The sequence below is a fragment of the Mauremys mutica genome, chromosome 1 (assembly GCF_020497125.1).
Source record: "Mauremys mutica isolate MM-2020 ecotype Southern chromosome 1, ASM2049712v1, whole genome shotgun sequence".
Lineage (NCBI taxonomy): Eukaryota > Metazoa > Chordata > Testudines > Geoemydidae > Mauremys > Mauremys mutica.
The window spans coordinates 84,772,057-84,786,808 of NC_059072.1; the positions used below are offsets into that span (position 1 = coordinate 84,772,057).

The 14,752-nt window shown below is 46.4% G+C and overlaps 1 protein-coding gene across 2 annotated transcripts in view; it reads left to right on the top strand.

Annotated features, from left to right (window-relative positions):
• Window positions 1-14,752, top strand: part of CFAP54 (cilia and flagella associated protein 54) — a 220,844-nt gene that overhangs the window by 48,167 nt on the left and 157,925 nt on the right. For both annotated transcript variants that reach the window (XM_045000813.1, XM_045000816.1), the window contains exon 17: window positions 10,635-10,763. In XM_045000813.1, coding sequence (XP_044856748.1) covers window positions 10,635-10,763 — 129 coding nt within the window. The remainder of the gene's footprint in view (window positions 1-10,634; window positions 10,764-14,752) is intronic.

The following is a 14,752-nucleotide window of genomic DNA, read 5'->3' on the forward strand; positions in this document are numbered from 1 at the left end:
ACAGGCTGCCCCAGGGCTAGGGCCAAAGAGGACTCCCCTCCACCCTCCCTGGCAGCAGCAAGCTCCAGGGGAGGGACCCCTCCTCTCCCCCGCAGTTCACTGCACATGCTCCTAGGGTCCCTCTCAGGTCCAGAAAGCCCACTCGGCTCCCCTATGGTGGGTACCGAGGGGGGAGGCTGCCATCACGTATGGCCTCCCCTGCTGCCACCCCTCACCATAGCCTCACTGGGGATGGGGCTGCCCCTTGCCCAGCATGGTGCAGGAGTGGGGACTGCAGGGTGGTAGCTGGGAAGGGGCACAGTATCACAAAATTCACCTAAGCCCCAGCTGCACAGGTCTAGGAAGCTCCCCTCCCCAGTGGTGTAGCCAGGTTCTAACATCAGGGGGAGCAAACATATCCAATTACTAAAAAAGATGCCAGCCAACATATCCAATTACTAATCAGGTAGTTCTATAACAGGCTGCCCTGACCCCATCACCCCCTGAAGCACAAGGTAGGGGTAGGCACCACCATGTTGTGCAACAAACACTTGACAAAATTACTGGACTTAGTGACGGACAATGCAGGCAGGTGGGTATTATGTCATTCAATCATTCAACCCATAAAATTGCACACATTTTGCCTCAGTGAAATTAAATATCCAGAGAATTACTGGGCCTGTGATGATGATGATGACCAGGGCTTGCTCACCTGTGGCTCCCCCTCCCTGTGCTGTGGAGGCACAGCCAGGCAGGTCTACATCTGCAGGCAGGCACCCTGCCTCAGGTGCAGCTCCCATGGGCCCTGCTAGCTACTAGACTGGGAGCCTCCCGGCCAATGGAATGGGCTGGGCTGGGCTGGGGGGCGGAAGGCAAAGGGGGAGATTGTAGGGAGCTTTGGAGGAGGGGAGGCAGTGGGGGAGGGGAGTGGGCTGGCACAAAGGGGAGGGCTCTTTGGAGAGGAGTGACAGGGGCACAGGGGTCATTGGGAGTCTCTCGAGGGGGCAGAGGGTTGTGTGGGTCTCTGTGGGGCACGGGGCTGTGATGGGCGGAGCCAGCTGCAACCTGGGTCTGCTCTGCGGGGGGTGTTGCTATAGTCCCCTCAGGAACCCCCCACTCCCATCCTGTGTATTTTATACCAGCCCCGGGGTGCCCATTGCTGCTCCTTTCCCCACCCACGGCTCCATCTGTCTGTCCCCACAACTCCCCCAGCTGTGTCCGTCTGTCTGTCCCACAACCCCCTGGATGTGTCCTTGTGTCAGTCTGTCCCACAACCCCCGGCTGTGTGTGTCTGGCTGCCCCCACCACCCCCGGCTGTGTGTGTCTGTCCCCCTTCCCTCCCGCTGTGTGTGTCTGTCCCACAACCCCCTGGCTGTGTCCTTGTGTCTGTCTGTCCCACAACCCCCGGCTGTGTCTGTCTGTCTGGCTGCCCCCCACTGTGTGTGTCTGTCCCACAACCCCCAACCCCCTGGCTGTGTCTGTTTCTCCCCACCAACCCCCCCGGCTGTGTCTGTCTGTCTGTCTGACCCCCGCTGTGTGTGTCTGTCCCACAACCCCCAAGCTGTGGGAGTTTGTCCCCACCAACCCCCCCCTCCCCGGCTGTGTGTGTGTGTCTGGCTGCCCCCACAGCTCACAGGCTGTGTCTGTCTGTCCATCCCCCCCCCTGTGTGTGTCTGTCCCACAACCCCCTGGCTGTGTGTGTTTGTCCCCACCAACCCCCCCTCCCCGGCTGTGTGTGTGTGTCTGGCTGCCCCCACAGCTCACAGGCTGTGTCTGTCTGTCTGTCGTGTGTGTCTGTCCCACAACCCCCTGGCTGTGTGTGTTTGTCCCCACCAACCCCCCCCTCCCCGGCTGTGTGTGTGTGTCTGGCTGCCCCCGCAGCTCACAGGCTGTGTCTGTCTGTCCGTCCCCCCCTCCTGTGTGTGTCTGTCCCACAACCCCCTGGCTGTGTGTGTTTGTCCCCACCAACCCCTCCTCCCCGGCTGTGTGTGTCTGGCTGCCCACAGCTCACCGTCTGTGTCTGTCTGCTGCTCACAATGCCCAGGGCTCAGCCGCTGCCTGTGGCTCGCTCCCCCTCCCTGCTGTGGAGGTGCGGCCAGGCAGCTCCGGCACCGCCCCCGGCAGCTCCCATTGGCTGGGGTTCCCAGCCAATGGGCTGGGAGTCCAGTCGCTCCTGAGGCCCCTCCCGGGAGCTGCCGCTGCCGCTGCGGTGAGTGAGAGCGCCGGGTGTTACAACGCGGGGACCCCCAGCACAGGGCCTGGGGCCCAAACATTGGTGGGGCTGAGCCCAGCTCCTGGATTATTGGTGGGGCCTGGGCCCCACGGGCCCATATAACTCGCCGCCCCTGCCCACTCGCTCCTCTCCCCCACACTGTTGCTTGCTCTCCCCCACTCCGTAGCTTGCTCCCCCCACCCCTGGGACTCACCTGCCACCTGCAGAGCTAGGCTGGGAGGAACTGACGTGGAGTCTGCCTGCCCAATCGGGCTACAGCAGCAGGGCTCTGGCTCAGAGAAGGATCGAGGGGCTGGGGGCAATTGGGGCACGGGAGGGTGGACAGGGAGCAGTCCCCGGAGCGAGGGGCTGAGGTGGGGGCAATCAGAGCACAAGCTGAGGGGGGATGCAGAAGGGGAGGTGGACAGGATCTCCCCCGGTGGTGGCAGTGGCACTGCGCTAGTAACTACCTCTCTGCTGGAGCTGGAGCTGGAGCTGAAGCTAGCGGGCCGGGAGCCAGTTCTCTCCATCAGCAGCTGAGCAGCTCCTCCAGGCAACAGCAGCTGCTCTTCCCCCTCCCCCCCCTCAGCAGGGATGCTGATTGCAGTTAGTCCAGTAACTGGGTTTTTAATGTCCAGTCAGTACTGCAGTACTGACGGGACACTGCAAGGTCCCCTTTTTGACCATACTTTCTGGTCAAAAACTGGACACCTAGCAAACCTACCTCTGCCCTTTCTTTTGTTCTCTCTTTGAACCTTCTCAGGCTTGGTCCCTGTCCTGCCCTCCTGTCTGCTCATTGGCTCAAACCAACCCACGTGGGCCATAGTTAATTCTGTGTCCCTGTTTCGGAGTGGCACTGCTCCCTAGCCTCTTTCCCGTCCCACACCCGCCACCATATAAACACACCTGTCCCCATGTAGCATCCACAGCCTGTGGCTTGACACCCTCAGAACTGCTGTAACAGTCAGATGGGGGGCCCCTATTTGTTTTTTTAAAACATCAGGGTACTCCTTCCTCATTGCTCTTTTCTCCCCCCCACCCCCAACCACCCCAGGGACAGACTTGGGTGCCTCCTCCTTGGGTTCTCCTACTTCCCTGTTCTCTTCCCTTCCCCTGCCATGGGGCCAGAAATGCACACAAGCACAAGGATTACCCCAGGAACTGTGTACAATAGAAACCTCTCAGAGATAGCACTACACAATGGCTGAACCTGTGGACGTGGCAGGTAAACAAACCAGCCTGCTCGCCAGGGTGCTTACCCTGGCGAGCTGCGTGCCAAAGGTTGCCGATCCTTGTTCTAGGAGCTGACTGCAGCTGACTTGCAGCATGCCTGGGCCACTTTAATGGGGATGGCATCTCTAAGTCTAGTACTTCATGGTCAGGGCTTCCAATACATGGTCATCCAGTACTTCTGGTTCTGGTGTTGTCAGCAGTCTGGACAGGGCATCAGCAATGGTGTGTCTGGCCAGACCAGAATTCCAGAGAAATTGTAGTTGGCCAGTCTTAAAATCCAGCATTGTTCTAGTGCTCCCATCTTGACAAAGCCGATGTGTTCCAGTGGATTGTTATCCATGTATGTAGTGAAGCAGGTCACTACCAGGTAGCCCTTAAACTTTTTGGTGATTGCCCAGACCAGAGCCAGGAATTCTAATTTGAAGGAGCTGTAATTTTGCTCTTCCAATCTGATTGTTTTAATGCTTGACTGGCATATGTTTTCACCGTCTCCCACCTCTCCTGGTCCTGGAAGAGTACAGCCCCTAGTTGCTGGCATCTGTATACAGTTTGTAGTTCAGATAGACCAAGTGAGTGGATGGACGATACCAAGTGCGTCAACAAGTTTTTGGCCTGCTCTTTACCCATCCAGTCCTGATACATTGGTGGTCACAGCTGCTAATGAGAGGTCCCATGAGTCCCACCCTAAGGCCACTCCCAAGGATAAGGAATTTACGAGGCAGGGTTTATATGGCAGAAAGAATTTATTCCACCACCACTCTTCCAATAAGAGTGTCTCATTATCAGACTCTTTTGTCAAAATATAATTTTATTCATTTCTCTGCAATTTCTAAATTTGCTGACAAGTTGCCAGAGTAACATAAATAACAGTTTTTAGCTTTGGTTTCTGAGGGACATCTCACGGTTCATACATCCCTTCAGGCAGCAGTAAACACCAGTGATATGGCCTCACATTCTGTAGCCACTGCAGTCTCCATGCAGTGTTATTTGTGGCTATAGGCTACTGGTATTCTAAGGTAGCTGCAGAACACAATAGAGTACTTATCTTTTGAGAGTTCTAAACTGTTTTCTGCTAACCAGATGATGCTATTCACACACTGAAGGACTCTCATGCAACACTTCATTCATTAGGAGCATATATGCTGGTTACAAAGAGGAGTCAGTTTAGGCTGCAATCTTACTCCAGACCCTCATTCCAACAGAGGTCTAAGTGAAAGCCAAGACCTCTTTGATTTGCCAGTCTTCTCCATTGGGCAAGGAGGGTGGTGGGGTGGGGTCTTTCTCACCAAGCAGCTGCAGTTTCCAAGCAATCATTTTGACTTCTTGGTCAGACAGCACACCAACTATATCTCCTCTCTTTGGATCATGTCTGTCCCTTTTTCACTGTGCTTGGGAAAGCATCACGTCAGATAGGTGAGTGCTCAGCAGAGTAAAGGAGGGATATGTTATCCAATTTACTTCCCTCTCTTTTTTCAATCAGACTTCCCCATCCCTTTCAGGGACCTTTCTCATGAGTGTGTATTACTTCAAGAACTATGGTCTCTTCTAGAATTGGGAGGAAGGAAGAAGTTCCTTACCAACACAGAGGAAAAGGCTTCTGTTCCCAGTATTTCCTGGTCCCAAAAAAATCTGGTGGCCTCTGCCCCATTCTAGATCTAAGAATGCTGAACTATTTCATCAAGAAAATCAAGTTCAGGATTTTCGCCCTTGTTTCTATTATCCCTTCCCTAGATCTGGGAAATTGGTATGCTGTCTTTTGTTTACAGGATGCATACTTCCACATGGTGATACATTCTTGGCACAGGAAGTACCTTCAATTCATAGCAGCACCAACTGTTATTGGTACACAATGCTTCCCTTCAGATTGTCATCAGCCCCAACAGTCTTCACCAATTGCATGGCAATAATGATAGCCCATCACTGCTGTTTGGCCATTCAAATATTTCCTTACCTGGATGATTGGCTAGTTTGTGGAGCATCAAGTGACTAGGTGCAAAACAGCATCCTAGTCATAAGACAACTGTTCTCCCAGCTGGGCCTGAAACTAAATTTGGACAAATCACAATTACAACCAACACAGTGCATAACCTTCGTCGGTGCAGACCTCATTGCCAGGACCACCATAACTTACCTTCTAAAGGGTAGGTATCAGTTATAGCTTTCCTTTCTGGAAGCCTCAAGTCCAACCTTAAGACAACAGTGCATGTTAGCTTTCAGCTCTTGGGTTACATGCCAAACCTCAACTCCACTGTCTATAGGTCTGGATCTATTAGGTATGTTGTCTGTCCAACCACTCTTTGGACTTGTGGATTTGTGTTTCTGCATGAATGCTTCAGTCTCTTGATTTTGTGTCTGGATCCCCATTATGTGTGCCAAAAAGTTATGTTTTTGTCCCCAAAACTGAATATAACTCTGATAACAGATGCATACACCAAAGTTTGGGGAGCCCATTTTGGTCAACTCCAGAAACAAACTATTTGATCACGCCAGGGAGTTTCACTCTGTATGAATGTGCTAGAGGTCTGAGCTGTTCTTCAGGCCAGCAAGATGTTTGTCTACCATCGAGAACTATGTGATACAAATTCTTACAGTCAACACCTCCGCCATGTTTTATCTTAACAAGCAGAGAGGTGCAAGATCACCTCAGCTGTGCCAGGAGGCAACTGTCATGTGGAATTTGTTCATTCATTATGTTTCCCTGAAGGCTTTTCACCTTCCAGGAGTGAAAAACACACTTGCAGATTCCATCAGCAGGGTTTTTGTACATCAACATGAGTGTTCAATCAGGAAGGACATTCTCCTTCAGAACTCCCACCACTTAGGTAACCCTGCAATAGACTGGTTTGTGACCAACTTGAACAACAAGTGCACGAGATTTTGCTTAAGGCAGGCCACAGTCTGAGTTCCATCACGGATACCTTTCTTCTTCCATGATCCAGTCATCTCCTACATGCATTCCCTCCAGTTCCTCTCATTCTGTAGGGAAGTCAGGAAGCTGAAAAGAAACAGAAACATTGATTTTTATTGCATGGGTGTGGCTAAGACAATATTGGGTCCTGGCCCTACATCAGCCTTCTGTCCAGTTGCCAATAATTTTACCACTAGTTGAGGATCTTCTGTCCCAGAACCAAGGCAAGTCTCTACATCATAACCTCCAATCTCTCTATTTTATGCATGGATGATCTGTGGTTGAATTCTCCGGAGAAATTGTGCTCCCAAGTGGTTCAGACTATCTTGATGAGCAGCAGAAAAGAATACACTAGAGCCACGTATGTAGCAAAGTGGAAGAGTTTTTTGATTTGGACACAACCTCAACATTTATCGCTCTATCACATGAAAGTTATGTATATGCTAGACTGTATGTTGGCACCTGAAATCACCAGACCTTTCAGTTAGTTTTGTGAGATGTCACCTGGCTTCCATTTCTGTGTTACATCTGCAAGTAGATGGATTTTCCATTTTCTCTTACCCTCTCATTTCACAATTCTTGAAAGATTAACGATTACCATCCTGTATCTGGTCCTGTACCTATATGGGATCTTAGTGTAATCCTCACCAAACTCATAGGAACCACCCTGCCCTTCAAGCCTATGGCTACAACCTCACTATTGTTGTTTATGAAAACAGCTTTTCAGGTGGCAATCAATTCTGCTATGCGGGTTTCAGAACTTCATGCTCTCTTCGGTGATACTCCTTTCATAATTTTTGACAAAGACAAGATTTCCCTTAGGCTATCCCTTAAGTTTATGCCTAAGGTAGTGCCAGATTTCCAAATGAATCAAACTATTAATTTGCCAATGGTTTTTTTCTGAAACCTCATTTTTCTAAAGCTGAAGAAACACTTCATACCTTGGATGTTCATGGAGATTTGGCATTCTACTTGACTGCACTAGATCCTTCAGGACTTCTCCCAGGCTCTATGTAGTGTCAACTCAGTGAATCTCGCATTGGATTTCTGATTGCATTAAGCTCTACTACAATCTTGCTCAAGTTTCTCCTCCACTGAGCATAATGGTTCACTCCACCAGGGCTCAGTCAACTTCATCAGCCTTTCTGAGCAATGTTCCCATAGCTGATATCTGCAAGTCAGCAACATGGTTATCTGTACCTACTTTTTTAGCTCATTATGCCATCACTCAAACCTCTTGTAACAATGCCAATTTTGGCAAATTGGCATTACAATCTCTGATCAGATTATCCAAAGGCCCTCTACCTCTAAGGGGCTGATGAGTCACCTGTAGTGGAATGTATAGGTGCACAATGACTTAAAGGAGAAAAAATAATTACTTATTCATATAGTAACTGTTGTTCTTAGAGATGTGTAGTGCACCTATACATTCCACAATCCTTTCATCTTTCCCGCTACCTTGGACATGACATACAGTGGTGCAAAGGAAAAGAGAGGGAGGTGGCAGCCACACCCTTTTTCTGCCCTTGCCTGAGAGTGTGAGGAGAGATGGGGTACATGTGTCACTTAGTGTTACTGCTGGCAAAAGTCTCTGACTTGAGTGCCCTAGGTACACAAACACCATCAGCAGCGGAATACATATGTGCACAACAGCAGGTAAATAACCATTTTTTCCCTACCTGGGCAATGCTCCACCAGCTGCTGGAATGTTCCTGGGGTGTTGCAGAGGCTAAATGGCCTGTGCATGAATTCAGAGTCCTATGGGGGTAATGAAGGCCATTTTTTCCTGGTCCTCTGATGTCATTGATACCTGCCAATACCCACAAGCTAGCTCAATGGTGGAGAATAGGGAGGCATATTTAAGGGCAGTCAATGCTTCTACTGTGTAGGGGAGTGGTCCTTATACATAACTTGGTTGAGTTTCCATTAGTCCACACAGAAGTGGAGTTTCCCTCTCTTTTTTTTTCTTTACCAGAACAATGGGGGCAGCCCATGGACTGAAGCTTTCTCTGATAATACCTGCTTCCTTCATTTCATTGAGCATCTCTTTTATTGGTTGATATAAGGCAAGTGGGACCATCTGGAACCTCTCTCGGATCAGGGAGTGGTTTGTGGCAATCAGATGCTGGATATGAGTCTGTCACAGGGTGCTCTACTCACTGTGGAGCGCCTCCTTCTGGCCATGTTTGGGCATTAGCTCTGCCAGGCTGACATCCCTCCTGTAGTTGCTCCTTCTGTCAGTCTCACTGTCTTCAGACTTGACTACTTCTGGTCACTGTAGTCCATCCCTTCCAGGGTATCAAAGTTTCTTGGGACCCGCTGTTCCAGGTAGTCTTTCCCCTTACTGCCCCTTAATGACACCACTGCCCAGTGGCTGGTAGGGGAACCCAGGCCCGCCTTCTGCACTGGGTTCCAGCCCAGAGACCCTACCATATGCAGTCAAGGTCTGCACGGCCTTGAACCTTACTGCTGTATACCTGGGCTACTTCCTATCTTTCCTTCTCTCACCCTGAGAGTGACTGCAGCCTCTTTCTCTCTGCAGCTCCCTTCTAGTCCCAGCTGATGGGCTTTATACAGGCTCCTTGTGTTTCTATCCAGCTGAATTTTATCTCTAATTAATCCTTGTTCCCTGGCTCCTCTTCCAGGTGCAGCCTATGGAGTTAATTGGCCCACCTAGCCACCTAAACCCCTTAAGGCCTTGTGTAGGGTGGACAGCCCATCACAGGGTCACACACTCAAAGTTGGCCAGTGGCAGAATGTTTCCAAGTCAGATGCTTCCTCTGTTCTGTGGTAATCTCCTCATTGCCCATATCTATCTCCTGGAGCCAGACCTCCTGAACCTTCGCTAATGCTACCCTGCAAGGCAATAGGCACACTCCCAGCCTCTGGTGTCTTGTTGGGAATTGCCACAGCTGCCCAGTCAAGGCAGAGAACCGGTGCAATGACCTAATTCAGGTTCAGGACTCTCCTGGCAGCACCCCTTTCTTGACAGTGGCCAAGCTACAGGCCACCATGATCAGGTTTGCACTGGTGTCGGGGTAGGGCTCCACTGAGGTGGTATAATCTTTGCCTCTTCATCAGTCTTTGTCTTACACAGGAGGACGGTCTTGGTGCCTGGTCCTATTCTCAGAAGGCAAGTGTCCTGGATCTTAGCCTTTCCATGCATGTTGGGGAAGCATTGGTACTTCTGTATTTCTTTATTGGTGTTCTACCACACCCTTTTCCCTGCAGAGTATCCAGGGTTAATGACCCTGCAGTGCCTTTAGAAGTTCATTATAGCAGTAATGGAGCAGGTTCATGCATAGAACAACAGGGGTCAGGGTGTGGTTATGAGTTTCACTTACAGTGATCCCCTGTTGGCAAAAGCCCCATTCAGTGAGACCTTCTAAGGAGACTGTTGTTTTGTAAGTTGTGTGTGAATGAAACATAACTTAACTGAAGCCCTTATCTTGTTCAGAGTGCACCCTTGTGCAGTTCAGGGCATTGCAGTGCTGTCCAGGCAAATACTTCCAGATTATGGCATTTGTTCTTTTAAAGAAATCTAGGAAATTTCATATTAAAAAAAACCCTCTGTATCAAGAGACCATACAAGTTCTATTACTAAGCCCTATAGGACAAAAAGCTATATGGTATTATATTGTATTATTTGAGATATAATATGTCATTAGGTAATTTAAGGACCATGGGCCAGATTTTAAAAGGTATTTAGGCATGTAGTAGGCATTTTGATAAGCACCTAGGTGCCTAACATTCATTTAAATCAATGACTTTAGGCACATAGATGCTTTTGAAAATCCAAGTAAATGCCTAAATAAATTTATAAATCTGGCTCTATATCTTAATGCATACGCACAGGGAGCATCCTTAACACTGGAATATCGTAACTTTAGAATGCTTGCTTCTGAACCTTATTTTTTTTACAGTTTTTTAATAGAATATTGTAAAACTGCTGCTAGAGAATATTAAATTTATGGTTGAGATTTCACCTCTGTTGTAAACATATTTTGAGAAATTTGCCTTTGCGGATTTGAATGTTGTTTTAGAAAGTTTCAGGAGACTCTGTCCGTGTGTGTGTTTAGTTATATGTGAATGAGAATATACATATTTACCACTAACTGATAAATGGCTGAACTTTAAAATTTCAAAATTAGCATGTGAAACCAATGGGAATATTGTCTGTCTAAAGAGAATATGATTGGACCTTAATAGCAACAACAAAAAATGATTGCACTTTGCTTTCCATAGTATATAATGTAACTGTTAGCGCTACTCTCAGTTGATTTGTATGTGAATTTATTTCAGAAAAGCCCTGCAGAACAGTTACATTTTGCTTATGAAAATCTTGAAAAAGCAATTAATGGAATGAACACATCTCGCTTAATGACCATTTTACCAGATGGAAAATCAGTACTTGACACCTATTGTACAAAGGTAAAGTATTACAGACCAGTCAGCTTAACTTCTGTACCCAGAAAGATAATGGAGCAAATAATTAAGCAATCAGTTTGCAAACATCTAGAAGACAATAAGGTGATAAGTAACAGTCAACATGGATTTGTCAAAAACAAATAATGTCAAATCAACCTGATAGTTTTCTTTGACAGGGTAACAAGCCTTGTGGATTGGGGGAAGTGGTAGACATGGTATATCTTGACTCCAGTAAAGCTTTTGATACTGTCTCACATAACCTTCTCATAAACTAGGGAAATGCATCCTAGATGGAGCTACTATAAGGTAGGTGAAAAACTGGTTGGAAAACAGTTCCCAGAAATAGTTATCAGTGGTTCACAGTCATGCTGGAAGCGCATAATGAGTGGGGTCCCCCAGGGATCAGTTCTGGGTCTGGTTCTTTTCAATATCTTCATCGATGATTTAGATAATGGCATAGAGAGTACACTTTTAAAGTTTGCGGACGATACCAAGCTGAGAGGGGTTACAAGTGGTTTGGAGGACAGGATTAAACTTCAAAATGATCTGGACAAACCGGAGAAATGGTCTGAAGTAAATAGGATGAAATTCAATAAGGACAAATACAAAGTATTCCATTTAGGAACGAACAATCAGTTGCACACATACAAAATGAGAAATGACTGCCTAGGAAGGAGTACTGTGGAAAGGAGGGTCATAGTGGGCCACAAGCTAAATATGAGTCAGCAGCATAACACCATTGCAAAAAAAGCAAACAACATTCTGGGACGTATTAGCAGTAGTGTTGTAAGCAAGACACGAGAAGTAATTCTTCTGCACTACGCTGCGCTGATTAGGCCTCAGCTGGAGTATTGTATCCAGTTCTGGGCACCACATTTCAGGAAGGATGTGGACAAATCGCAGAGAGTTCAGAGAATAGTGAGAAAAATGATTAAAGGTCTAGAACACATGAACTATGAGGGAAGATTGAAAAAATTGGGTTTGCTTAGTCTGGAAAAGAGAAGACTGAGAGGAGACATAACAGTTTTCAAGTATGTAAAAGGTTGTTGCAGGGAGAAGGGAGAAATTCCCACCCTCCCCCCCGCAACCTTTGAGGATAGGACGAGAAGCAGTGGGCTTATACTGAAGCAAGGGAGGTTTAGGTTGGACATTAGGAAAAACTTCCTAACTGTCAGGGTGGTTAAACACTGTAATAAATTTCCTAGGGAGGTTGTGGAATCTCCATCATTGAAGATTTTTAAGAGCAGGTTAGACAAACACTTGTCAGGGATGGTCTAGATAATACTTAGTCCTGTCACGAGTGCAGGGAACTGGACTAGATGACCTCTCAAGGTCCCTTCTAGTTCTATGATTCTATTCAAAAAGACAAATTAGAACAAGATTTGTAGATAATATAATGGGGTTTGGTTAAATTAGAAACCCAGGCTGTGTTTACACTTGGAAATTGTGGCACCCATTTCACAGATTCATAGATTCCAAGGCCAGAAGGAACCATTGTGATCATCTAGTCCAGTGGTGGGCAACCTGCGGCCAGTCAGGGTAATCTGCTGGTGGGCTACGAGACAGTTTGTTTACATTGACGATCCGCAGGCATGGCCACCTACGGCTCCCAGTGGCCGTGGTTTGCCGTTCCTGGCCAATGGGAGCTGTGGGCAGTGGCGCAGGCCGCAGGGAAGTGCTGGCTGCCGCTTCCTGCAGCTTCCATTGGCCAGGAACGGCGAACCGCGACCACTGGGAGATGCAGACGGCCATGCCTGCAGATGGTCAATGTAAACAAACTGTCTTGTGGCCTGCCAAGAGATTACCCTGACAGGTCATGGGCCGCAGTTTGCCCAGCACTGGACTAGTCTGACCTCCTGTATAAAACAGACCATAGAACATCCCCAAAATAATTCCTACAGCAGATCTTTTAGAAGGACATCCCATTTTGATTTAAAAATTGTCAGTGATGGAGAATCTATCATGACCCTTGGTAAATTGTTCCAATGGTTAATTAATGGTTAATCCACAGTTAAAAAATTACACCTTATTTCCAGTCTAATGTGTCTTTAACTTCCAGCTATTGGATCATGTTATACCTTTCTCTGCTAGATTGAAGAGCCCATTATTAAATATTTGTTCCCCTATAGTGACTTATAGACTGTAATCAAGTCACCCCTTAACCTTCTCTTTGTTAAGATAAATAGATTGAGCTCCTTGAGTAAGGCATGTTTTCTAATCCTTTAATCATTCTTGTGGGCTCTTCTCTGAACCCCCTCTCCAATTTATCAACATCCTTTTTGAATTGTGGACACCAGAACTTGACACAGTATTCCAGATGTAGTCCTACCAGTGCCAAATATAGAGGTACAATTACCTCTCTACTCCTGTTTGAGTTTCCACTGTTTATGAATCCCTGGATCGCATTAGCTCTTCTAGTCACATTATCACATTAGGAGCTTATGTTCAGATGATTATCCACCACAATCCCCCGTTTTTTTTCAGAGACACTGCTTCCCGGGGTAGAGTCCCCCATTGTATAAGTATGGCCTACATGCTTTGTTCCTAGATGTATATATTTACATTTGGGCATATTAAAACTCATATTGTTTGCTTGTGCCCAGTTTACCAAGTGATGCACATTGCTCTGAATCAGGGACCTGTCTTCTTCATTATTTATCACTCCCCCCAATTTTTGTGTCATCTGCAAACTTTAACAGTGATGATTTTATGTTTTCTTCCAGATCATTGATAAAATGTTTTAAATAGCATAGGGCTAAGAACCAATCCCTGCAGGACCCCACTAGAAACACAAGCTCGATGATGATTCACCGTTTACAATTACATTTTGAGACCTATTAGTTAGCCAGTTTTTAATCCAATTAATGTGTGTCATGTTAATTTTATATCGTTTTAGTTTTTTAATCAAAATTTTGTATAGTACCAAATCAAACACCTTACAGAAGTCTATTATGTCAATATTATTACTTTTCTCAACCAAATCTCATCAAAAAGATATCTAGTTTGACAGGATCTGTTTTCCATAAACCCATGCTGATTTGCATTAATTATTTTTTTATTAATCAAGTCCTGTATCAGCCATTCCATTATCTTGCCTGGGATCCTTTTCAGGCTGACAGACCTATAATTACCCAGAGCATCCCATTTACCTTTTTTAAAAATTGGCACAACATTAGCTTTCTTCCATTCTTCTGGAACCTCTCTAGTGCTCCAAGACTTATTGAAAATCAATGTTAATGGTAGGGTGACCAGATGTCCGAATTGTATAGGGACAGTCCCGATTTTGGGGTCTTTTTCTTATATAGGCTCCTATTACCACCCATCCCTGTCCTGATTTTTCACACTTGCTGTCTGGTCACCCTAGTCCAGCGAGCTCCTCAGCCAGCTCTTTTAAAACTCTTGGATACAATTTATTTGGACCTGCTGATTTTAAAATGTTTGACTTTAGAAGCTTCTGCTTAACATCCTCCAGAGATACTAGTGGAATGGAAAGAGTGTTATCATCACCTTATGTAGAAACTATATAATCTGTTTCCCCCAAATTCAGAACAGAAATACCTATCAAACACTCTGCCTTTTCTGCATTATTATTGATTATTGTACCATTTCCATCTAGTAATGAATCAATACCATTGTTAGGATTCTTTTAATTCCTAATACATTTTAAAAAAATCCTGTTGTCCTTAACTCTGCTGGCCACATATTTCTCCTTATGTCTCTTTGCTTCCCTTAACAATTTTCCACAGTTCTTACCTTCTGATTCGTATTCATTACTATCCACTTCCCCCTTCCTCCATTTGTTTATATTTATTTATTTATTTATGTATTTATTTATTTAAAGCTGCCTTCACTTCTACTCTAAACCAGGTCAGTTTTTGTTAACCAGCATTGCATTCTTCCTCAGTTCTGGCTTTCTGGGCTTCTAGTAAGTTCTTAAATGATTCCAAATTATCATTCACGTTTTTCTGGTTAAATTTTTCCTCCAGCAGATT